The sequence below is a fragment of the Lemur catta genome, chromosome 2 (assembly GCF_020740605.2).
Source record: "Lemur catta isolate mLemCat1 chromosome 2, mLemCat1.pri, whole genome shotgun sequence".
NCBI lineage: Eukaryota > Metazoa > Chordata > Mammalia > Primates > Lemuridae > Lemur > Lemur catta.
The window spans coordinates 101237133-101264365 of NC_059129.1; the positions used below are offsets into that span (position 1 = coordinate 101237133).

The window sequence follows — 27233 nt, forward strand, 5'->3', positions numbered from 1 at the left end:
TAGAAAGGACTGTTTCAAAGTTTTTATTCTATTTTTGTAATAAAACACGTGGCCCCAAGGAAGAAAATTTTTTTCTAGCATGGCAGTCAGTGTGTTAAAACTAATCTGCTATTTTTGTATACTTAGGTTTATTCTATTTTAGTTTATACTACTTCTCAAGTAATGCTTTAAAAAACATGCTTACAAATGTATTTTTAGTGCCTATGAATCAATATTTCTGTAAGTTAGATTCCTAAAAATGGAATTTCTACTAGATCAAAGATTCTGTGCAATTAAAGTTTTGTTAGGTTTTTATCAAATTGCTCCTTGCTTGTGTATTAGCTAATATTAAAGATTAAATTGTGAAATTAAATTTGCAGATAGTTAAGAAGTTATTTTTTAAGAAGCCACATTAACCCTTCTAGAACATAGGGTATATAAATAAATGACAAGATACTATCTGGAATTGAGGTATGATGCTCTGGGAATTTTATTAGATGTTACTTGTACTTATTGAGTCAGTAACAGGCTACTGCAAAACTCTAATTACCAAATATTTAAGGGTGATGGAATTTTTGAACTTTTATTCCACGCTTTATTCTGAACATGGGAGATATGCATAGTGGTTCAGAGCACATAGACTGTAGACCTGAGTTCAGCTGCTGCTTTGAGATCAAAATATTTGATCTTTTTGAACCTCAGATACTATATTGGTAAATTGAGGCCAGTGATCATATCTTTAAAGTTGTAGAGTTAACTGTACAATAAATGATTATTCATGTTATTTTTATTCTTCTGTGACAGTGTTATAAAAATAACTATGACTAAATGTTTATCTTTTGGTTTAAATGACAGCGGGACATTTGTTGTGTAACAAATAAAAACACATAGGCTCTATGTAGTGTCCCTTAGCTCAAATTTTATCACTTTATGGATTGTTTTTGATGAACTGAAACAACTCTTCATACTCACATTAGGATTCTTTTTTTTTGTTTTTGCTTTCCACCCCTATGCCAAAATATTAATAATTTGAATAGTATTAGGACAAGACTTCATTAGTTCTTACTTGCTCACCATCCTGACACATAGCTATTTAAGATGCAGACTACCATCTTTTGAGATCATCCAAATTAACTAAGTCTCATCAGGAAACTGATATGCTAATGGCACCCAAGGTCTTGACCAAATTGACAAAGTTGGTATAGATTCTTATTCTCTACGATTTCTTACTGATATTCTAAAGATGATAAATATACTTTATAAGAGTCTGAATATTTTGTAGAAATCAGTATGTCTAAGATAGAGAATAAGGAAGAGGATGTAAGTCACTGGCATTCTGAACAAGGTCTCTGGGTTGCCATAGTCAGATTCTTCACCTTTCTTTTCATAGATGGTGAGAGTGCTGGTGCCTTTGGAGCACTGTGGTTCCCCTTAGAGTTCCAAACACTGACAGAGAGACCCTACAGCTGTTTGTGTTGGGCTTCAGTGCTACACTTGTAGTTTGATCAGGTATGCCATCAGATGCTGGCACTTGGCCTTATTTTATTTATTTATTTTTTGGATCCAGTTACTTTGAAAATATTTTTAGTGACATATCCAGAAATAATTTTTTTTTAAAGATTGGGATGTTCCAAATCACAGTGGTGCTCAAAAAAGATAAGGATGTAACCTCATTTACAATATTAGATGTGAATTGAGAACCTAACTCTATAAACTTAGGGTCATTCAGTTTAAGATGTGGAAATTTCTTACTGGACAATCTGTAGTATCTCATCACCCAGGTCTTCTTCTACCCGTTTTGTGCATTCTTATAGTTCTCTTTTTTTTTTTCAAGGGCCTCTTAATCTAGTCAAATGACAACAGTTTTAGAACATTTCTCCAGCTTTATCTGTCTTTTGTTTTCACAGTACTCTACCTTTCTCCTTTGTTTATTCAGATAGTTCTCGACAACTCATACACTCTTATGTCCTTTACTCCCATTGCAGAGTAATGGTGGTTTTCTTTTCATTTTATTTTATTTTATCCAAACATAGACCAGAGGGAAGTCAATGCCACCAATTCTTGCCTCGGTGATTCTATCATAAACATCAACCCTGGATAGTCCTAGGGCTTTAGTTGTCACCCATAGTGGACATTGTGGTTATTTCTCCAAAATCCATTCTACCTCTCTGCTATTGTGTAGTAGCCATTTGATTTTGAAGGAACTGATAAGAGGTAGGCCCTTATTAGGCTTAATAAGGGCCTAATGAGCCAGTCGTTCTCAATCCTGGCCCATTAGAATCACCTATGGAGCTTAAAACAGAAAAAAAAAAAAATCAGCTAACCAAACCCTCCTCTGCAAAGTGTCTGGGAGTGGGACCTGGGCATTGGTATTTTCTAAATATGTACCAAGTGAAGTGAATGTGCAGCCAGTGTTGGGAACCACTGTCCACCATCTTCCCTGCTACTTGCATTGGTTCAGGAAACTCAAACCTAAACCTGTTAGCTTGTGCCATTCCCCAGGCTACAGATGTCGGTTCTGGTGGTTACAATCGACATAATCAGGGTAGCTTAAGACTTTTGTTTCATGGATGTGGAAATGTTCTTAGTCTCATCTCTTGGTCATGAGGAAACCCTCTGGGGATGAAACTCTTACTTGAAGGAGGGTAGAACTGACAGATTTGAAGAGAAAAGAACTGGGACCCTGTTAAACTGTTCTTTACCCTTGGACTTTTCAGCCAATAAATCCACTTTATTATTTAATTGGTCTTCAATACATGTGACTAAAACACTAATACACTCTATTCTGGTGGCTCCTAACTCAGAATCTTTGTCTTGGCTCCATCTCCTAGAGCTCCAAGCCTAATATCTACACTGACACCTGCACTTGGAGAAGCCCAAGATCCTCAATTTCAGCATGCCACCAAACCGAACGATCCTCCTGCCCACTTGCTCTTCCTCAAGCTCGTTGAGGATGGCATGTTATAACCACGTGGTTGCCTAAGCCAGAAACCTGGCAGTTCTTGTGACTTCTTTCCCCTCATTCTTTTTTTTGAAACAAAATCTTGCTCTGTTGCCCAGGCTAGAGTGCCGTGGCGTCAGCCTAGCTCACAGCAACCTCAAACTCCTGGGCTTAAGCAATCCTCCTGCCTCAGCCTTCTGAGTAGCTGGGACTACAGGCATGTACCACCATGCCTGGCTAATTTTTCTCTATATATATTTTTAGCTGTCCATATAATTTCTTCCTATTTTTAGTAGAGGCGGGGTCTCACTCTTGCTCAGGTTGGTCTCAAACTCCTGACCTCAAGCGATCCTCCCTCCTCGGCCTCCCAGAATGCTAGGATTACAGGCGTGAGCCACCGCGCCCGGCCTCAGTCTTTACTTTTAAAGCAATCAAACTCTGTTGACTCCTCCTCTGAAATATCTCTTGGATCTACTCACTTCTGCCTACCCTTACTCTATTGCTTTTCTAGGCCACTTTCAGATCTTTCCTGGATTTTTCCAACACCTGCTAACTAGTCAACATTTATTCAGTTTTTTCCTCCTCCAGCCTCTTCCCCACACCGGATCAGTGATGTTTTAAAAAATTCAAATGTGTGCTTGTCACTCTCCTGCCTAAATCTTTAAATTATTTCCATTTTATGGATTTAGGGTATAACCCATACTACTTAAAGTAGCTTACAAAGCCCTTTACGACATGAGCTCTTGCCGGCTTCTATGTCCCCATTTTTTTTCTTTTTTGAGATGGGGGTTTCACTATGTTGCCCAGGCTGGACTTGAACTCCTTTGCTCAAGTGATCCTCTTGCCTCAGCCTCCTGAATAGCTAGGACTATAGGGGTATACCACTGCACCTGGCCCATGGCCCCATTTTTGTCTACTCTTGGAGTACATGCAGCTGAAAGCATCCTAACTCTTGTACTCTGCATTTTTGCTATAGTGAAATAATTTTAGATCCAAGTGAACCAAGCTTTTTCTTGCATCTATATATTCATAGGTGTTGTTTCCTGAGTTTAAAACATTCTTCCCTACCTCTTCTCCCTCACCTAGCTAACTCAGGTTAATTGCTACTTCCTTTGGGTTAATTGTTGCTGTTCAGTGTTCCATACCACACTGTTCTGATTCTTTTTTTTTTTTTTTTTTTTTTTGAGACAGAGTCTCGCTTTGTTGCCTGGGCTAGAGTGAGTGCCGTGGCGTCAGCCTTGCTAACAGCAACCTCAAACTCCTGGGCTTAAGGGATCCTACTGCCTCAGCCTCCCGAGTAGCTGGGACTACAGGCATGTGCCACCATGCCCGGCTAATTTTTTTTTTTCTGTATATATTTTAGTTGGCCAGATAATTTCTTTCTGTTTTTAGTAGAGATGGGGTCTCACTCTTGCTGGTCTCAAACTCCTGACCTCAAGCGATCCACCCGCCTCGGCCTCCCAGAGTGCTAGGATTACAGGCGTGAGCCACCGCACCCGGCCTGTTCTGATTCTTAATTATCTGTCTTCCTTCCTAGACAGATGTTCTTATCACATCCTGTTTACCCTGCTGTGAAGGAGGGATTCCACCCCTAAATAGTATGAAATGGCCAAGCACAAGATGCCCAACACTGGGCAGAGATTGGCAGTAGTATATTAGTCACATGTACTCACCACCTGGGGGAGGAGGACATAGTACACATAAGGGTTGTGTCCCAGAAGGAACCGTGGGAGGCAGGCTTTGTAGTTACAGGAGGGTGGAGTACAGCTGGTCTGGCTGGCAGGGATATTAGCCACATAGGGAGCCTTTACCTCTGGGCGTGGGAGCCACTGGGCATATCTGGCAAGAGCAGGGGATGGCTCTATGAGGCTTTAAAATGTCAAGATAGCACTTGAAAGTTTAGGTCTCACAATCCAACAGGAAACCATGAAAGAATTGACCAAAACTGTCTTATCTACCATTATATCCCTAGTCCTTTATACAGGGCCATGCTCATAGTAGGCATGCAACAAACAGTTGTTGAATGTCTCAGTAAATAAACAAGCAAAGAATCAATGATGTCTGAGGAGATTGGTTCAAAATAAGAACACCGCTCAAGAGATTGAATAGGAAGCAATGCCTCTTTGCAGTCATGAAGGTGCTCGCAGCTACTTAGTTAAGAGAGATTTCTCAATGATCTTTCAGTTTTAGAATAAAGGAGACAGATATTCTTAAGGATCTATACATTACAGTGTGGTAGCCCACCCTAATCTTTCTTCAGTAAGGGGCTAAATTTGCCTTGGTAGGTGTTAACAGAAATATTCTGTCCTCTGAGTGGGGAATCTCTCCTTGAGCAGTATGCAAGGAACATTCTTAATTTTCTGCCTTTCATTTTTCTAGATTCCATGTTGATCCAATCACCTTTTACATTTTCCATCTTCATTTTGACACATTCTATTGTATGCTATAATTTGTAAGTTAACAGATGATTTTGGTGAATTACATTGTTACAGAAATTGTTAGATGAATCGTCTTATTAGTAAGTAGTCTTCAGAGCACAATGTTGTGGGGTTACTTCCTACAAGCTGCTGATCTCATGCATCCTTTTCCTTAAAGAGATTTTACTGAGCACTTGCTGTGGTACAAAGGAAGGCATTTCCTGATCTTACCCTTAGATGTTGGGGTTTGGACCTATAGGCTACAACAGAGCATATGTTATAGGTACATCTTGCAAATAGTCATTGTTTACTTGTATATTTTCAAATGAATTTTAAAAAATATTTAAAATTTTTTCTCTTCTTATAGCCAGGGTCTTGTTCGGTCACCCAGGCTGGAGTGCAGTGGTGTCATCATAGCTCACTGCAGACTCAAACTCCTGGGCTCAAATGATCCTCCTGCCTCAGCCTCCCGAGCAGCTAGGACTACAGGAATGCACCACCATGCCCAGTTATTTTTTTTCTATTTTTAGCGATCATCAAAAGGGATCCATTTTTCATCATAGGGAACAATACAGTGTAGAAATGGTTTGCCTTTATGCTGTGTCAGCAAAGAAAGAGAAGCTTCGAAACAATTTCTCTTCTGATGCTTGTTTAATTCATGTGGTACCCACCTATCTAGCTTCTTTACCTTGCCCATTTGTTTCCAACAGTCCAGTATTGTTTGAATAGTAACACCAAACCTTGCTGCTAATTCACATGTAGGTAGAGCTGGATTCACTTCCACTACAGCTTTCAGTTCATCATTATACCCCTTGGTCTCAGGTCGTCCACATGGCTCATTTTCAAGATTAAAATAACCAGAACGAAACTTCTCAAACCATCGATGTACTGTACGTTTATTAGCCACATCCTTCCCAAACACTTCATTGATATTTTGAGCTGTCTGCACTGCATTGGTTCCACGATGGAACTCACATTTGAAAATAACATGAATTTTTTACTTATCCAGGGTTTCACAAAAATTGCTCTAAAAAAAAATTTGAAAGATAATCACAAGCCAAACACATGTTTTGAAGACTGAGGATGTACCCTCACAATAAAAATAAAATAAGTGGTATCAAAGTGAAATGTCAGAGATATCAACTGCCAAACTTAGTACTTAAGGAAATCGGACATTTCATACTTAATAATGTAAATGCATTAATAAGAATTTCCAAGGATACAAAGTCAGAATTTAAAAACCAACTGTATTTCTAGATAACACTTAGGAATGTTTACATACTGCTGTTGGGAGTGTAGATTGATAGAACCACCTTGAAAAACATGCAGTATCCACTAAAGCTGAGCATATTCTTACTCTATGGTCAGACGGTTCCTCTTCTAGGTATATATCCAACAAGAGCACATGCATGTGTGCACCAAAAATCATGTGCATGAGTTTTTGTGGCTGAATTGTTTGTAAGAGCAAATAACTAGAAACAACCCAGCTGTCCATCAACAGTGGGATGAATCCATAAACTGGGGCATATTCACACAGAGAACATGATACAGCAATCAATAAACTACAGCTATTCACAACATGTGGGTGGAGGAATCTCACCAACATGAAAGAACCGCATCACAAAATAATGCATACTGTAGGATTTCACTTATATAAAGCTCTAAAAACAGGCAAAATTCTCTGGTACTAGAATCAGGATAGTGAGTACTTTGGGGGAGGTAGAATGTGATATTAGGGGGGCTTCAGAGGTGCTGGCGATGTTCTATTTCTTGACTGAACTGAACACTTAAGATTTATATACTTATCTGTATTTATGTTACACTTAAATTATAAAAAGGTTAAAATAGGTAGAAGTTTATGTATTAAATGTTATATATCACTCCTTAGACTTGGAAGTAGTAACACATGATTATTTTAAATGACACTCAGTCAGCTTAGAATGCAGAGCTGCCTCAAAAAAAAAAAAATATAAAAAGACACCCTCCACTCAGTCTCCCACCTTTTTTGGGGGTGATTCAATATAGTTTTTATACTCTTACTTGTCATTTACTTATGGAATTGTATTCTTAACAAAGTAGTACAGTATGCAATATAGCTTTCCTGTATATAAATGTATAGTTATTTTCTCTCATAGAACTTTTAAGATACTGAAAAGAATTAAGCTTAGAACTTTGTATATAACATGATATCTGTCTGTCTCTATCATCTCTATATGCATAGGAAAAACTTGAAACATATAAGCTATATGCAAACTTTTTTCTGAAAAGAGGACTTTCATTTCTACTTTTATATGTTTAATATTGTTTGAAATTTTTACAATGAGTATGCATCACATTTTTAGCTCCAAAAGATACATTTAAAAAAACTAAATTAAAAGAAATAGCTTAGTTATTTAAAATTTTATTTCCTGGAACAAGAAAAAGTCTCAACCATTTTTTCTTTTTATTGCTTACTTACAGAAAATGTATAAAACCAATCAGTTGAATATTATCAAGAAAAACTCCAATAATTTTGATCTTTTAAATTTCTACTTAATATAGTCACTTAGGTAAGGCATAGAAGTTTGATTTATGTGGTTGGGTTTTTTTCTCTTGTTCCCAATTTTCTATATTAAGCAACATTACTTTTACAATGCAAAGTATTAAGGTAGGCAAGTCTTTATTATTTCAATCTTTGCTTAAGAGATTAATATGTTGTGGTTTTAAAGGATTTTCTCCACAATACTATTATTCTTTTGTTCCAACTGGGAATGGAATAGAGGCTACATAAAGTGTTTTTGTGAGATGACTAGTTTTCTAATAATATTATTCAGGATTGCTAAAAATACACACAGTAGATCTTAAGGACAATGTAAACTGCTGTAATACAGTTCTTTTAGTCATACATTTTTCTTTGCAAAGTCAGAGGCCTCTGACTCAGGAGTATACTCGCAAGGGTATGTTAACCTCCCTCCTTTTTCTCCCCCAATTTTCTTTCTTTCCTTTTTTTTTTTTTTTTGAGACAGAATCTCGCTCTGTTGCTTGGGCTAGAGTGCTGTAGCCTCAGCCCAGCTCACAGCAACCTCAAACTCCTGGGCTTAAGCGATCCTCCTGCCTCAGCCTCCCGAGTAGCTGGGACTACAGGCATGCGCCACCATGTCTGGCTAATTTTTTCTATATATTTTTAGTTGTCCATATAATTTCTTTCTATTTTTAGTAGAGACAGGGTCTTGCTCTTGCTCAGGCTGGTCTCGAACTCCTGACCTCGAGCTATCCTCTCGCCTTGGCCTCCCAGAGTGCTAGGATTACAAGCATGAGCCACCGAGCCTAGCCTCCCCCAATTTTCTAATTGCATTTTTTGATTGTGTAATTGTATTTGTCCTTTGTATACATAAATATACACAATATTTTAAAATAAATTTTGTTTGGTGGCTGATTAGTGTTATACATTAGCATTGGTAGTGATAAGAGGTCACAGGTCTTGTAAATATCACTGGAAATTAGGAAATTGCTTAAAGATCATGCCCGTTTGACTAGATTGACTGTCATCTTCAGCTTAGGTTTTGTCCTTCTCCACCCAGTGCTTTGAAGAATCTAGTGTAAATGAATGAAATCTGAATATTTGAGGGTTTGTTTTTTAAAATATATAAACGGAATGTTAGTATTTTTCAGACAATTAAGAGCTAACATCCACGGGCTTTGGTTATAGTTCTTTTGCTGCTGATTAGGTATTCCTCAGTGGTGATTAGTGAATGTACAAATGCAATCATTTGGTAGGGCTTAATCACTCATATGATAGAGAAGTTAGTTATCCAGAAAGAGAAATTGAAGCTTGTATAACTTTCATTAATCTTTTTTTTTGCTTGTTTTATTTTTATATATTTTTTGAGACAGTCTCGCTCTATTGCCTAGGCTCGAGTGCAGTGGCATCATCATAGCTCACTGCAAACACAAACTCCTGGGCTCAAGTGATCCTCCTGCCTCAGCCTTCCAAGTAGCTGGGACTACAGGTGCGTTCCACGATGCCCAGCTGATTTTTCTATTTTTAATAGAGATGGGATCTTGCTCTTGCTCAGGCTGGTCTCGAACTCCTGAGCTCAAGCGATCCTCCTGCCTCGGTCTCCCAGAATGCTAGGATTACAGGTATGAGCCACCACGCCTGGCCTTAATCTTATTTTTTTAACAGCGAAAAAATAAGGAAAATTTTTGACTAAATTAGGAATATTGAACAATACAAGATAAATTATAGTTTAAAAGAAACAGAGAAAGTGGAAAAATATATTTATATAACTATATTGCTGCATTGTGTATTATATGTCTGCAGTATAGGTAGTTTGTGAATAATTGGCCCCTGCTGACCATACCAGGGCAGGTTTTTCTCAGAGAGACAAAGACATGCTAAACAAGTACATTTCCTGCTCTTTTTTTTTTTTTTTGCACTCTTGTGTACCAGTCACAGAGGACATTTCCTTCTTTCTTTGTACTGGGTGGCTAAACTCCCACAATTATAGCAGGGGCAAGGGAGAGGAATATTTCTTTTTCCAGGTTTACTACATTACTCAAAAGTTAAGAGAATTATATGGCTATGCTCTTTTAAAACTCAGGTCACCTGACGCAAGGAGAGAGTAGAATGCATGTATTTGGCAATGCGGTATTTCCTTCTGGTAGGATAGGTTACAGGGCCCAGGTCCTGAAAGAGAGGCCTGGGAAGTGGGTTTGAGTGACTTGGAATGATGATCTAGGGATGTCTGTCTGGAGATGCCAACTGGCTGCTTAGGGCAAGCATCACAGGGAGCCCTGACTTTGGTTTAGGCGTTGTTCTTCAAATGTATAGTTTGAAAGCTTAGCTTTGTAGGCCTCCCCAGAGGTCCAGGTTCTTGGGTGTTATTTTATGCTAATCGAATTCACGATTGCTAATATATAAATCAAAATGCTGTACCTACACCAGCCTTCCAACCCAGTTGTCTGGGTCTTCACTCTCAGGGTGACCAACCATCCCAGATTGTCCAGGACTGTCTTAGTGTTACTGCTGAAAGTTATGTATCCAGAAAAACCCATCAGACTTAGGGAAACCCCTCAGTCCCAGGGAGATGGTTAGTCACCCTATTTCACTTCTCTGAGCCCCTTAGCGGCTGCAGCACAGGATGAGGGAGAAATGCATTCTCACTGCGGCTGTGTGCTGTCTCTGCCCTGAGTGTAGACGATGAACAGCCTTCAGCCCTTGTATAGTAGTGCAATAGCCCTCGCATAACAGTATGCAATTTCAGGGAGGAGGAATGTTCCTGCTTCTCAAGTCTGCCCAGATATTGCTGTTCTGATTATCTATTGCCTCATAACAAATGCCTGCAAAATTTAGAGGCTTAAAACAATATCACTTTATTATCTCTTCTGGTTTCTGTGGGCCAGAGGTTTAGGAAAGGCTCAGCTGGCAGTTCTGGCTCCCTCAGTAAGATAGTGGCTACAGCTGGAACATCTGGAGACAGGTCAATACCTTTGTCTTCATGTCATCCTGGGGCCTCTCTCTGTAAGGGCTAGTTTAAGCTTTTCTCACCACACAGCGGCCTCCAGGCTGTTTATGTTAACCTAGCACTTTAGGGTTCCAGAGCAAGCATTCCAGCCAACAGGTAAGAGCTGCCTCAAATGTCACATAAGATATATTACTGCATAGCAGTGTTTCCATCATAGTCTCAAGATTCAAGGAGCAAGACTAGACTCCACTTTTTGATGTTTGGAATATCAACATCGCATTGTAAGAAGATACGTTGGGATGGAGAGATTATTTCAACTATCTTAGGAAAATACATCTGCCACAATTACCTTGGACCCAAAGGTTTGAAAAATATAGTTTTCATTAATAAAATAATGACATTAAAATGCAATTTTTTTCATGAATTTTCTTAAAGCCATTTTCATTTTGAATGCAAACAAAAAGGTCAGTGTGTAAATGTTTCTCGACTTGTCCTGAAAACTCTTGGTCACCATTGTTCTAGTGGAATGAGTATCTATTTGTCTGCCTATCTAGATATCTATCCATCTATATCTACATAGGCATACTTTGGAGATACTGTAGGTTTGGTTCTAGGCCACCGCAATAGAGCAAATATCACAATAAAGCAAGTCACACAAATTTTTTGGTTTCCCAGTACATATAAAAGTTATTTTTACACTATATTGTAGTCTATTATGTGTGCATTATGTTTGAAAAAAGTACATATCTTAATTAAAAATGCTTTATTCTTGAAAAATGCTAACAATCATCTGAGCCTTCAGTGAGTCATAATCTTTTGGTTGGTGGAGGGTCTTGTCTTGATGGTTGCCGACTGATCAAGGTTGCTGAAAATTGGGGTGTCTGTGGCAATTTCTCAAAATAAGACAACACTGAAGTTTGCTGCATCAATGGACTCTTCCTTTCACAAAAGATTTCTTCGTAGCCTGCGTTGCTGTTTGATAGTATTTTACACACAGTAGAACTTCTTTCAAAATTAGACTCAGTCCTCTTAAACCCTGCTGCTGCTTTATCTACTCAGTTTATGTAATATTCTAAATACTTTCTTGAGTCATTTCAACACTGTTCACAGCATCCTCTCCAGGAGTAGATTCCACATCAAGAAACCACTCTCTTTGCTCATCCATAAGAGGCAACTCCTCAGCTGTTCAAGTTTTATCATGAATTTATAGCTATTCAGTCACATCACCAGGCTCACTTCCATTTTGCTATTTCTACCACATCTGCAGTTACTTCCTGCACTGATGTCTTGAACCCTTCAACGTCATCCAGGAGGGTTGGAATCAACTTCTTCCAAGCTCCTGTTATGGTTGATATTTTGACTTCCTCCCATGAATCACAAATGTTCATAATGGTATCTGGAATGGTGAATCCTTTCCAGAAGGTTTTTATTTACTTTGCTCAGATACATCAAAGGAATCATCATCTTTGGCAGCTATAGTCTTACTAGTAGTTTTTAAATAATGAAACTTGAAAATTGAAATTATTCCTTGATCCATGGGATGCAGAATGGATGTGTGCTATTGACATGAAAACAACATTCATCTCCTTCTACATCTCCATCAGAGCTCTTGAGAGACCAGGTGCATTGTCAATGAGCAGGAATCTTTTGAAAGGAATCTTTCTTTCTGAGCAGTAGGTCTCAACAATGGGCTTAAAATATTCAGTAAACTATCCTATAAACAGACGTGCTGTCATCGAGGCTTTGTTGTTTCATTTACAGAGCACAGGCAGAGTAGATTCAGCATAATTTTTAAGGGCCCTAGAATTTTCAGATTGATAAATGAGCATTGGCTTCAGCTTCAAGTCAACAGTTGCACTTAGCCCCTAAGAAGAGAGTCAGCCTGTCCTTTAAGCATTGAAGCCAGATTTTAACTTCTCTCTAGCTATGAAAGTCCTAGATGGTATCTTCTTTCAATAGAAGGCTGCTTTGTCTATATTGAAAATTTGTTTAGTGTAGCCACCTTCATCAGTGATCTTAGCTAGATGTTCTGGATAGCTTGCTGTAGCTTCTCCATCTGCACTTGCTGTTTCACCTTGCACTTTTATGTTATGGAAATGGCTTCTTTCCTTAAACCTTGTGAACCAACTTCTGCTGGCTTCAAACTTTTCTTTTGCAACTTCTTCACCTCTCTCAGCCTTCATAGACTTGAAGAGAATTAGAGCTTTGCTTTGGGTTAGGATTTGGCTTAAGGTAATGCTGTGGCTGGTTTGATCTATCCAGACCACTCAAACTTTCTCCACATCAGCAATAAGGCCAATTTGCTTTCTTATCATTCATGTGTTCACTAGAGTAGCACTTCTAATTTGCTTCAAGAACTTTTCCTTTGCATTCATAGCTTGGCTAAGTGTCTGGCACAAGAGGCCTAACTTCCTGGCTATTTTAGCTTTTGACTTACCTTCCTCACTAAGCTTAATCTTTTCTAGATATTTATTGAACGTGAGAGATGTGTGACTTTTTCACTTGAACACTTAGAGGCCATTGTGGGATTATTAGTTGGTCTTATTTCAATATTGTTGTATCTTAGGGAGTAGGAAGGCCTAAAGAGAAGGAGAGAGATGGGGGAATGGCTGATAGGTGGAACAGTCAGAACACACGCAACATGTTTTGATTAAATTCTTCATCTTACATGGGTGTGGTCCGTGGCACTCCAAAACATTTACAATAGTAACATCAAAGATCATTGATTACAGATCACCATAACAGATACAATAATAATGACAAAGTTTGAAATATTGTGGGAATTACCAAAATGTGACACAGGGACATGCTATGAGCAAATGCTGTTGGAAAAATGGCACCAATAGACTGGCTGAACACAGGATTGCAAAAACCTTCAATTTGTAAAAAACAAAAAACTGCAGTATCAGCCGGGCGTGGTGGCTCACGCCTGTAATCCTAGCACTCTGGAAGGCTGAGGCGGGTGGATTGCTTGAGGTCAGGAGTTCAAGACCAGCCTGAGCAAGAGCGAGACCCCATCTCTACTAAAAATAGAAAGAAATTATCTGGCCAACTAAAAATATATATAGAAAAAATTAGCCGGGCATGGTGGCGCATGCCTGCAGTCCCAGCTAGCTACTCAGGAGGCTGAGGCAGTAGGATCGCTTAAGCCCAGGAGTTTGAGGTTGCTGTGAGCTAGGCTGATGCCATGGCACTCACTCTAGCCGGGCAACAGAGCGAGACTCTGTCTCAAAAAACAAAACAAAACAAAACAAAAACAAACAAACAAACAAAAAACCCTGCAGTATCTGCAAAATGCAATAAAGTGAAGTGTAATAAAATGAGGTATGCCTGCATCTATGTAGGTATATATATACATCTTCATATAGATATATATTCCTTCTTCCTCCCCATTCAACTGGCCGAGATAGATACAGCAAACGTTCATTTGCTCTCATAGTAAGAGGTTTTTTTTTTGGGGGGGGGGGTTGTTTGTATGCACATATACACCCTGAGGAGATGGAAAGAAAGGAGTAATTGGGAGAAGAAAAAGACTTTAGTGTCACAGAATGACTTAGGCTGAAAGGAGGCATCCACAGGAAGAAAGGACACTGAAGACTTCGATGGCTAGAGGGAAATTAAGGGAGAAGGGCAGTGGCAGCCATTTAGAAGTGAAGGGCAGGTATACCTACAGCATCATTTTAGTCTGATCATTTGGTTTAAAACGTGAATACTAGTGTTCTGGCCCAGTTCGTATACTGCCTCTCTCCCATTGTATCGCTTAAGACCCGTAAGTTATTCTTCCTGGTAGCCTCCACCTTCTCATTCCAGGGTAGTAGAAACTGGGCTACTTAAAACACAAACAAACAAAAAATTAATGCTCTATTTGAGGAATTTGCTGATAGAACTATTTCGGAAAGTTTTAGGAAAGCATGATGTAAATCTTAATTTTTAAGCTGATATTTTATTGGCTTGATATATGTTTATTATTGCAAGTTCAGTTTTATGAATCTTACATGAGTTCTTTCTTTTCCCCTAATTTCATTTTGTTCCATTGAGGAAAAATTTCAAAAATTAAGAAACCATAGTATAACAGAAAGATTATAATTATGAGCCACTACTTGTTTAAAAAGATATTTTATATGTTTGGATTGTAGGAATATTGTAATACGGTCCAGCTAGATTCTGGGATAGATTACCGGAAAAGGGAACTCCCTGCTGCAGGAAAACTCTACTACCTGTAAGTTTTTGTTTGTTTTTATTTTAATTTTTAAAGTTTAATATCTAATAATTAGGAAAACAGAAAAATAATCAGTTTAATTATTAGAATGTGAAAGGCTAGTTCTGAAGATTGTGATTTTTAAACTATAAAGTGTTATAATGTCAACTTCTTTAAACTGTGTTTTTATCATTCATATTTGTATCATTTGTAATATGTGAGTGGATGAAACCCTAATTAGTTTTTTGAGGAGGAATGATGACAGATGGTTAGGATGTAATGAGTATCTTCTTATAAGAGCCTCTACTGTTAAGAGAATATCTTTAATGTGCTAAAGTAATTAATTATTTGTGGACATCTTCTGACAAGTGTTCCATTTTCATTCTCCAAAAACCGTTGTTTTATTCTGTCTGACAATCTGTTTGTATTTATCACTGTTGATTGACTTCCATACCTAACTGATGTTAAATATATATACACAAATACAACTGGATATATTTTTGTATTTTAAAAGCTAAGGTTCTCCTGAGTAGGAGCAATTTATAATAATAGATATGTTACGCACGTGCAGTTAATTCTGAAAAACAAATATAGTTTGCTTTAAAATGTCCTTTATGAGAACCTGAAAAGGGAAAAGTGCTTTACAAAAGCAAACTGTTGTTTAGTAAATGCCAACACTGTTTGGCACATAGTGGGTTCTCAGTAAATAGATCTGTCTAAGGGCTAATTGTAATTTAACTAAAAGGCATGTTTCTGGTAATTTAAATTTTGATGACAACGTGCATATGAGAGGTTGAGAAAAGTTCTTGTCTCTGCCACCTTGTAAGCAGAAGTACTTTACTGTTTTTGAAGCAGAAATTAGCTAGAAAAATCACATAATTAAAATTGCATACTTTACAGTGTACCAAGGGGACCATTTTAGTTTATTATTCATATTCTGATGATTATTATAGGAGGTTCTTCATCTATCTTTGAGTACTTTGTCTTTAAAGTACTTTCTAATTTAAAAACATTCTTATAGTACATTTTTCTGCCTTAACTTGGACTTTTTCTTCCTAGTTTCTTTTAGGTTTGTGTATATTGGTTATTTTATTTTTCTGATATTTGCAACGTTTCTCTGATTTTTTTGGTATCTATTTCTTGATATTCCAGATGTGTGATACCAATAAATCAATTTATTATTCTCTTTGTTCTTTTTTAAAGGAGGTAATTCTTGTTCCCTGTTTTTTCACAAGGTATATCTGGATGTGGAAGAATTAAAACAGTTTCCTAATGGGAGGTTCCTTAAATAAAGATGGTAGTCTGATTCTAAATCATGAAATTTGTTTCATAGTGCCAAAAAGGTTCTCAAATTTACTGCAGGTGAAAAGGCTGCTTTTGCTTGGAACATAGCCATTTTCTGTCTCTGACTTACCCTCTGTTACTCCTTCCTCTCCCTGATAAAAGTAATATAATTCTAACCCGATGAAATTCAGTTTTCATCTTGAAACATGTATAGGATACAAAACAGACTCTAACAATGTGCCAGAGGCCAGGAAACAGGAATCTACAAAGGATATCATGAAACTTTTTTGTTTTTCTGACACAAGTCTCGCTCTGTTGCCCTGGGCTAGAGTGCTGTGGCGTCAGCCTAGCTCACAGCAACCTCAAACTCCTGGGCTCAAGCGATCCTCCTACCTCAGCCTCCTGAGTAGCTGGGACTACAGGCATGCACTACCACACCCAGCTAATTTTTTTTTTCTATTTTTAGTCGCCCAGCTAATTTTCTTCTATTTTTAGTAGAGACAGAGTTTCGCTCTTACTCAGGCTGGTCTCAAACTCCTGACCTCAAGCCATCCTCCTGCCTCGGCCTCCCAGAGTGCTAGGATTACAGGCGTGAGCCACTGTGTCTGGCCAAAACTCTTAAAAATATATATACATTTATTTAATTCTCAAGGACGATAAATTTGTTCATGAATTTAACATCAAAAGAGCTTGGCCACAGTCCAAGAATAGAGTTATCCTAGAAGAGAGAGCCTGAGGGCACACCTCAGTCAGAGGATAAGGCAGATATATATGTATCCCTGAGGAGAATTAGGAACTAAAATCACCTCAGAAGTGTGAAAATAATATTGGATACCAAGACAAGATGCTAGGGGTGTATATTATATTGTTTCACATGAGCACTTAGGTAGAACTTCTTTCATGACAGAGTGAAAAAATGTCCCAAGGTCATGTTAATATTTGATTTTATTAGGATTCTTTTTATGTCACTCTTGTACAAAAACATTAAATTTCTCCCATAACAGACTTTAATGTGCTATGTTATATATATTGCCTTATTAAAACCTGTTCCTCTTTGTTACCCTCTGGTCAGACATCTGGAATTGCTTCCTGAATATACAAGTCCAGACTGCCCTCTTGTCAATTTCACTGAGGCCTGAAAAGAAAAACAAAATTCTAGCTTACCTTTGGGGGAATACCAAGCCCTATCTCAGAATTTCATATAAGTAGAATCCCACATATGATATTTAACTAAATAGAAATATTCATTAACTTAGTATTTTATTAGTCTAACTTTCCAAAACTAACTTAAAATGTCCAAAGAATATAATCTAAATAATATTAGGAATTACCAGAGATTTTAAAAACTACCCAAAAGGTTGACATGGAGCAATTTCTATAATTCCTAATATTGTACGGATTCCACAAGAACTGATTCATACAAGGCATTGCATGTTTGTATGTAATCTATTTCAGTTGTGGTTTTATATCACATTAAATATAGAAATCCTAAAGTACCTTTATAAGTAAGTTCCACATATTTTCAGCTCATCCCCAAAGTTTTTAATCTCACATACAACAAGCTCAGAGAATTTAAATTTAGCAAGTTACAAACAGAAAGCTTGAGTACAAATACCCAAACTTTTGCATAGATTAAAACACCCCAGGGTTGTCCAATTTTTCATTCTGGGCTAAATGTATGATCACACCAGAGATGAGCGCAGTCAGTTTCTTCCTGGTTGCTTGGTAGATAGGGCTCAATATATCCCATGTGTGGAATATGGTTTGCCAAAATCCAAACAGATCAATCAAGCACTGGGCATCTTATTTGCATCTGGATGGGATCTTGGACTGGTTATTTATTTTGAACCACCTAGTGTTTGTCGATGTGGCCCCATTTTATGCTTACCGAGAATTTAACTGCTTCAGATTAGCTCTCTGCTTGGGGGCTGATGATACCAGAGGTTATCATTTTATATGTGGAATAATCATGTCTTTTCAAACAGGAAACACTGCTGCTGAGGGGTCCACGTATGCTGCTCCGGAACACTTTACTGTCACTTTTGTGAAGGGGGTTACTGGTTTCCTGGGGAGAGGAGTTACTTTAGACTCACTCACCTTTGCTCTCTCTTTTTCATCCCAGAGCTGAGTAGTATAGGTTCTTTTTTCTGCTAAGTCTGATGAAGGATGTGGAGGAGGGAGGGTTTCCTATTCAAACACCAAATCTCTGCCATAGTCACACACAGACAATGCCACCAGCCCCCAGCACAGATGCCATGGCCTCAAGGGAAGGTTTTAAACTGGGGTAGGAGCAGGCATTGGGCCTAGGATTTTATTTTACCCTACTTACGAGCTAATAGGTCTCTTATTATTAATATTTCATGGATGCTGACAGAAGACATAAGAGATCTGGGTCAGAGACAAAGGGTCTTATTAGTCTTGGTGCAGATAGCAGCATGAGCATTAGCATGTTGTGTCATTTCCCTTCTTGCTCCTTAGCCCCATGGGGTGGATGGGAGGGAGTTTTGCTGAGGGCCTAGATGATTCCTGCATAGGCAGCTAGTTGTGTTACAGCAGAGGAGCTCTGAGCTTGCAGAATCTATCATTTTATAGCCAGAAGTCAGCAAGCCTGTTTTTTCTCTCGAGAGACATTGTCTCATCTCTCAAGGTTGCTCACTACAAACACAACCTTGAGAAATGGTCCAGGCGTTGCATTCTTGGCATATTCAGCAAGATGTGTAGGAGAAGGAAAGACCCATGGAGGAGTGTCTCTCCCAACCTGGGGTGTTTGCCAGACTTCAGACATTAAAGAAACTCGCCTTCCTCCCTTTGTTTGAGTTGGCTCCTGTCCACTGAAGCCATCCACCACTTCAACAAAATTACCTCTGAAAGCACGTTGTTTAGTTATTTCGTACTTCAATTACATTGTCTCAAGACCATTTTAATTTCATATATATGGGGATTATGAATCATCCTGAAAATGGTGAGAAATATAATTCACAACTTTTTAGACACAGGCCAAATATTCACATATTTTTACTTGGCTGATGCAATACATATACTAATCCATCTTTTGAACAGATTTCAAGAAAAAGTTTCTTGTCTCAAATACTCTTAGTTTTCCACTTGGGAAACATCTATTCAAAATAGAAAATCATTTTGGAGAATATGTCTTTGAACACCATTTAAAAAAAAAATACAACAGCTGACAAAAAAAAAAACACGAAAAACCACAGAGCTTCAAGGTGATAGATCTTAGAAGAAAGATCTGTAAAAACCGAGACTACAGCTTCTACACATTAAAACATACTTCCCTACAATTAAAAAATTCATGTGTCTTGCCTGTGATATGACTAGCAAATGCTCTTCTGCCTTCAACTGAGAGAACCAGATCAATGAAAATTAAAAACATTTCTTAGCTTAATTGTCCCACCTTCCCATACCTAAAACTTTGGCAGAGATCTAGCTTCTGCCTGGAAGGTTGCCACCTTCTGGTTCAGCAGGGTGTCCAGGACATCTTGGGACCTCCTCTCCATTCCTCATCATTACCATCCCAGGTGTTTCTATCCTAGACATTGGAATTTGCAGTTTCAGTCTCAGTTTTTCTCACCAGTTAAACAACCAGCCCAGGCATTTCCCTATTCAATTCCCACTGAAGAACTATTGAAACATCCACCAATAGAAGCAACTCGAAAATTGTTAAGTCAGGCCGTCTTCCTTTTAGACTGTAATTTGTTTCAGTACCTTGTATTAGACTGCCCAGAGTCCCTATAGCAGGCAGTGTGCATACTCCATTGGAACAATTTATCTCTCATCATCTACAACAAAGTTTTTATGGTCATATCCAAATATGGGCCAGCTATACTCCTCCCCTTCAGTTCCCTTAATTCTCTCAGTGTCCTTTAGAGTCTGTCATATTAATATCATTCCTACTTCTGATACTAGTTTGCATGCTGTCACAATGGAATAGTGATGATATTGATAGAGAAATACCGCACAGTTTAAGAATATAAAATGTATTTTGCAGTAAAATGTAAAGAAATGTATCCATATGGAGACAGTTGTACAAAACAGAAGATAATATAGCATATTCCCAGTTGAAGTTGATTTTAAACCTTTCTGCTCTCATATGAGCATTTTAAAGCTAAACATTTTCCTCTAAGTACTACTTTAACTGCACCTCACACATTTTAATATGGCATGTTTTCCCTTGTGATATATTTGTTGACCCATGGGTTATTCATAAGTGTGATGGTTAGATTCCAAACATTTGGTGATTTTAATATACATCTTTATGTTACTGATTCCCAAATTTAACTCACATGGTTAGAGAACCTATGCTGTGTGATTTGAATTCTTCTAAATTTCTTGAGGCTTATTTAATGGCCCAGAATATAATGTTTCCTGGAACAAGTTTCTTGTGCACTTGAGAATCTAGTCTGCTATTGTTGGTAGAGTGTATTTTAAATGCCATTTGGGTCAAGTTGGTTGACAATGTTGTTTAAGTCTCCTATATACTTACTGATTTTTTGTCTACTTCTGCTATCAATTATTGAGAGAGAGAGGTGTTGAAATTTCCAACAATAATTATAGACTTGTCCATTTCTTCTTACAGTTCTGTTTTGTTTCATATATTTTTGAAGCTCTATTACTAGCTACATACATATTTAAGATTGATATGATGAATTGACCTCTTCATCATTATGAAGTGAACTTCATTATTCCTGGTTATATTCCTTGCTCTGAAATCTATGCTTAATATTAATTTATCCACTTCAGCTTTTTTCAAATTACCATTTGCATGATATATCTTTTCTCATCCTTTTATTATATTTTCAACCTATCTTTGTCTTTATATTTAAAATGAGTTTCTTGTCTACACCATGTGTTTGGGGTTTTTTTAATGCAATCTGACAATTTCTTTTAACGGGGGCTATTTAAACCATTTACACTTTTTTTTTTTTTTTTTTGAGACAGAGTCTCACTCTGTTGCCCAGGCTAGAGTGAGTACCTTGGCATCAGCCTAGCTCACAGCAACCTCAAACACCTGGGCTTAAGTGATCCTCCTGCCTCAGCCTCCTGAGTAGCTGGGACTACAGGCATTCGCCACCATGCCCAGCTAATTTTTTCTATATATATTTTTAGTTGGCCAGATAATTTCTTTCTATTTTTAGTAGAGATGGGGACTCGCTCTTGCTCAGGCTGGTCTCGAACTCCTGACCTCGAGCGATCCACCCGCCCTGGCCTCCCAGAGTGCTAGGATTACAGGTGTGAGCCATCCTGTGCAGCCTAAACCATTTATACTTAATGTGATTATTGATATGGTTGGGTTTAAATATATCATCTTCTTGTTTTCTTTTTGAGAAAAAAATTTACTGAGATATAATTCACATATCACAAAATTTACTTTTAAAGTGTATAACTCAGTGGTTTTCTAGTCTATTCAGAGTTGTGCAATCATCACCCCTATCTAATTTGAGAACATTTTCATCATTCCAGAAAGAAACACATACCCATTAGCAGTCACCCCCCCATTCCCCCCACCCCCAACCCCTGACAATCTACCTTCTGGTTCTGTGGATTTTGCCTACTTTTTACATTTCGTATAAATGGAATCATGTAAGATATAATATAGTCATGTGCTGTATAATGACATTTTGGCCAGTGATGGACCACATATATGACAGTGGTCTCATAAGATTATAATACTGTATTTTTACTATACCTTTTCTATATTTAGATATGTTTAGATACACAAATACTTACCATTGTGTTACACTTACCTATAGTATTCAGTACAATAATATGCTGTACAGGTTTGTTGCCTAAGAACAATAGGCTGTACCATATAGCCTAGGTGTGCGGGAGGCCATACCATCTAGGTTTGTGTAAGTACACTCTATGATGTTCGCACAGTGACAAAATCACCTAATGACACATCTCTCAGAAAGTGTCCCTATTGTTAAACGATATATGACTGTATATAAATATATAAGATGTGGTCTTTCGTGCCTGGCTTCTTTGATTTAGCATAATGTTTTCAAAGTTAATCCATGTTCTTTGCTATTTGTTTTCTGTTGTCCCATCTGTTCTTCATTCCCATTTTTCTCTTTTTCTGACTTTGTATTAATTATTTTTTAAGGTTCTATTTTACCTCTTATTAGCTATACCTCCTTGATTTTTTTCTTTTAGTAGTTATTATACTTTAGGGTTTAGAGTAACTTATCATAGTCTGTCTTCAAGTAATATTACACCACTTGACATATAATATAAAAATCGTTTATTTCCATTTATCTTAATACTATCCTGGCCTTTGTGCTATTGTTGTCATTTTTCATATATCATTTTATTATGTAACTGTTTTTTATTGTGTAATATTTTATATGTATTACTTTATTATTTTGTTATAAGCCCCATAATACATTGCCATTACTTTTGTCTAAACAGTCAGTAATCCTTTAAAGAGATTTTTAAAATAAGAAAAAGGTCTTATATTTACCTACATGTTTACTATTTCTAGTACTCGGCATTCTGTTGTATAGAATGAAATTTCCATCTGGTATCATTTTCCTTTTTCCTGAAGGACTTTGTTTAACATTTCTTGCAGTGGTAGTCTTCTAGTGATGAATTTTCTCATATTTTATGTCGCAAAAAGTATTTGTTTTGCTTTTATTTCTGAAAGAGTTCTTCTGGCTAGAGAATTCTAGGCTGACAGGTCTTCCTTCCTTCCTTCCTTCCTTCCTTCCTTCCTTCCTTCCTTCCTTCCTTCCTCTATTCCTCCCTCCCTCCCTCTCTCCCTTCCCTCCCTCCCTCCTTCTGTCCCTTCCCTTCCTCCCTTCGCCTCCTTCTTTCCTTCCTTCTAATGATGTTTCTTGATTATCTTCTGACTTGTATTGTTTCTGATGAAAAATCTACTGTCATTCTTTGTCCTTCTTTACGTGAGGACATGAGTCGTTTGGGGGAGGAGGGTGGAAAGGCTGTCGCCCATGCTGGACTGCAGTGGTGCAATGATAGCTCACTGTAGGCTCTAACTCCTGGCCTCAAATTATCCTCCCACCTCGGCCTCCCAAAGCCCTGGGATTATAGGCAAGGGACACAAATTTTATCACTGGCTGCTTCTGAAATTTTCTTTTTGTCATTGGTTTTAAGTAATTTGATTATGATGTTCCTTGGTGTGGTTTTCTTCATGTTTTCTTATTTGCAGTTAGTTGTGCTTCTTGGATCTGAAGGTGTATTGTTTTCATCTAATTTGGAGATTTTTTTCCACCTATTTTTTCACACTTTTCCCCATCTCCCCCTCCTCTCTAATTTCTGGGATTACAGTTGCACCTACCTATGTTAGACCTTTTTATGTTGCCCCACAGCTCACTGATGCTCTGTTCAATTTTGCAGTCTTTTTTTCTTCATGTGTTTCATTTTGGACAGTTTCTTTTGCAGTGTCTAATCTGTTATTAATAATAATGCAGTATATTGTTTACCTTAGATGTGGAGTTTTCCTTTCTAGAAGCTGATCTTCGGTTTCTTTCTTTGCTTTTTTGGGGGAAGTGGGCGGGCAGAGTCTTGCTCTGTCACCCAGGCTAGAGTACAGTGGCGCAGCCATAGCTCACTGCAGCCTCAAACTCCTGGGCTTAAGAGATCCTCCCACCTCAGTCTCCCCCATAGCTAGGAATACAGGTGTGCACCACCATGCCTGGCTATTTTTTTAAATTTATTGTAGAAATGGAGTCTCATTGTGTTGCCCAGGCTGGTCTTGAACTCCTGGGCTCAAGCAATCCTTCTGTGTTGGCCTCCCAAAGTGCTGGGATTACAGGAAATCGTGTTTTTATTTTATTTTATTATTTTTTTTTATTTTTTTCATTTTTTATTTTTTGAGACAGAGTCTCGCTCTGTTGCCTGGGCTAGAGTGCCATGGCGTCAGCCTAGCTCACAGCAACCTCAAACTCCTTGGCTCAAGCGATTCTCCTGCCTCAGCCTTCCAAGTAGCTGGGACTACAGGCTTGCACCACCATGCCCGGCTAATTTTTTATATATATTTTTTTAGTTGTCCAGCTAATTTCTTTCTATTTTTTAGTAGAGACGGGGTCTCACTCTTGCTCAGGCTGGTCTCGAACTCCTGACCTCGAGCGATCCACCCACCTCAACCTCCCAGAGTGCTAGGATTACAGGCGTGAGCCATCACGCCCGGCTGAAATTGTGCTTTTATATGCAGTCTGACAATCTTTGCCTTGTGATTGAATTGTTTAATCCATTCACAAATTATGTTATTATTGATATAGTTGGATTTACATCTGCTTTTTTACTTTTTCTTTTCTTTATGTTTCATATCTTTTTTATTCCTCTATTCTTCCTTTATGTTTTCTTTTACATTAAGTAATTTTTTAAAGTAACATTTTAATTTTTCAGTGACTTTTAAAATTGTATTTTTTTGGTTTTTTCTTGGTGAAGAACTATTTATCTCTATGAGAAATATAAAGTATCATTCAAACTGAAATGTCTCAAATTCAAAATGAAGCATTCTCCAGTGCTTGGAAAAGGAAAAAAAATTAAAAGGAAGCATTATATGTTGCTGTATGTTTTGATAAGTGAAGGGTCAATAATGGTAATGAATCTGTACTCAAAAGACACCTGGGAAAGGAAAAGGCTCTATGGTGAGGAAATATAGTTGGTTCTCAGTAGTAGATACACTGTAGTATCTTTGTCATAAGAACTCCTATTGATACTTTATGAATGAGTGAGGTCCTGTTGCAGATTTATAGCTGTATATTTTAAACAACTACAACAAAACCACGACTTTCTGCTTTATAGCCCATACAGCATAATCAGGTAGGCTACTTTTTACATTTTTATGTCTATTAAAACCACAAAATTATCCTATTTGACATAATTTAAATGTATATCTAAATATTTATTAATTTTGCATTAACTCACAGACTACTGAATTAAAAATTAATTTTACTATCTAGTTGAAACACCACCTAGAAAGTGAGACAGCAACAGCAGAAGTTCATCTTGTATTGACTTTGCTGTCGGGTTGCATCAGTCAGTTTAGTACCCCTTTTATCTTCTGTTCCTTTATTGAGCTGTAATTTGACAATACCATATCACAGTGTTTGTTTTCCAGCAGGCTAGATGAGACCAGAATAGATCTGGCCAATCATATCCAGCTAAACGCAGTGACAAAGTACCCAACTGTATGGCTGTACTCATTTAGTAAAGTATAAATAAATGTAACTAATACAGGCAGTCCCCAGGCTATGCATGAGGTATGTTTCTGAAAATGACTTTAGGTCGGATTTGTATGTAACTCATATCCCTGATGAATAGTGCACATACGGTAATAATAATAATACTATGATGGCTTCTGTGTGGTAATAATATAGTATAATTATAATAATACCCCTGTACTGTAGTAAGTTTCAGAAACTATCGTGATCTTTCTTTTAATTGAAACAAACAGAATATAAAAACAAACTCATACAAAAAGTTTAGATAGGACATAGGAGAAATTTCAAAAAAGAATATTAAAGATTAACACTCACCTAACGTTGCATCAGTGTCTGGCTTACTGAAAGGGGACTTTTGAGGCCAGAAGGCAGGCTGACGTTAATCACACGGTGATGATGGTGGAGGTGGTGCTGGAGAAACAGAATTTGATTCTGTTGCTGGAGGAGGGGAGCTCACCACTGAAGTCGGTTTCTTGAACAAAGTATCTAGGGTTGTTCGCACAGCCTTTTTCTTTTTTTCATCACAAATGACCCTGTAACAGCTGATGTTCTCGCTAACTGCACGGTAAACCTTTGCAAATCGCTCCATGTTAGGATCTTTCTTCTCAAGCTTAGCAAATCCTGCTTTAATGAGATGAAAGCCTTCAGCTAATTCTTTTGTCGTAAACTTTCTTGGCTTCGGATCTTCTGATTCTTCGTGTTCTTAACGTTTCTACCAGCTGCTTCTCCATCTATGTCTGAGACTAGCTGCTGGTGTAAAGATGCTGCACCAAGGAACTACTTACACCATGTGGATTTGTTTACATACGTGGGAGAAACTAGTTCCCAAATTGTTAATTTAATTATTTAATTATAAATTATCCTTATGGGGAGCCTTGGGAGCCAGTTCATAAGTACAGAATGCTGTAAGTCAGGTTGTCCATAACCCAGGGACTGCCTGTGTTGTGTATGTACACAATATGTATGTGAGTAGATAATATGCATATTTATACATGTAAAAATACAGAAGAAAAGTTTTTAGATTTCCTTAGAATTCTCATCTCCTTGTTATTTCATCTTCAAATAAATCACAGTTATAACTCAAGGTCAATCTCCAGCATCAGAAAAGCATCTTTAATTATTTGCTATGAACCTTTTTTAGCTATTAAAACTCTCTGGCCTCTCTTTCCCAGGTGAATGTGACCATCTTTTTCACCTGAAGAGGGATTAAAACTTTTTACTCTCCAACTTCTTCATCTTTGTTGTTCATTTTTTAATCTTCTATCATTGCCTTTCTGAAATTTCATAAAAAAGGATATTTTTGGATCTATTAAGTTGCAGTTCTACATGTTGTGCCACTGATTCATTTTGGGGAAAATACAATATATAGATTTGATAGAAATTTTATATGGAGTTTGTGGCTGAGAAGAGGGGGTGAAGGTCTGGAATTTGAGAGCTAAAGGTGCTAGATCCCACTTTCTGCATTATACACAGGTCAAGATTAATGGAACCAGGTAAGTTACTCTCCAGGTGAGTGAGAAGGGTGGGAAATTTAGAGACTGAAATGGATCTCTGAACAGTCAATTAAGCCTTTGAGTGATTGAGAAGATAAATACTAGGGCAAAATCCATTCTAACAAGTGATTCCGTTATGTAAAACAAACCTACAGGGTTTGAAATGCAACCAAGTCTGTTTTATATTAAGGCAAGTATAAACCAACTTAATTTTAGACCTGCCTCCAGCCCCAGATTATGTTTGGTATGAGGACAAAGAGCCGTACAGCAT

The 27233-nt window shown here is 37.7% G+C and overlaps 1 protein-coding gene across 4 annotated transcripts in view; it reads left to right on the forward strand.

Moving 5' to 3' along the window:
• AFG1L (AFG1 like ATPase) overlaps window positions 1–27233 on the forward strand; it is a 166523-nt gene that overhangs the window by 92264 nt on the left and 47026 nt on the right. For all 4 annotated transcript variants that reach the window (XM_045544129.1, XM_045544130.1, XM_045544131.1 and 1 more), the window contains exon 8: window positions 14921–15003. In XM_045544129.1, the coding sequence (XP_045400085.1) occupies window positions 14921–15003 (83 nt within the window). The remainder of the gene's footprint in view (window positions 1–14920; window positions 15004–27233) is intronic.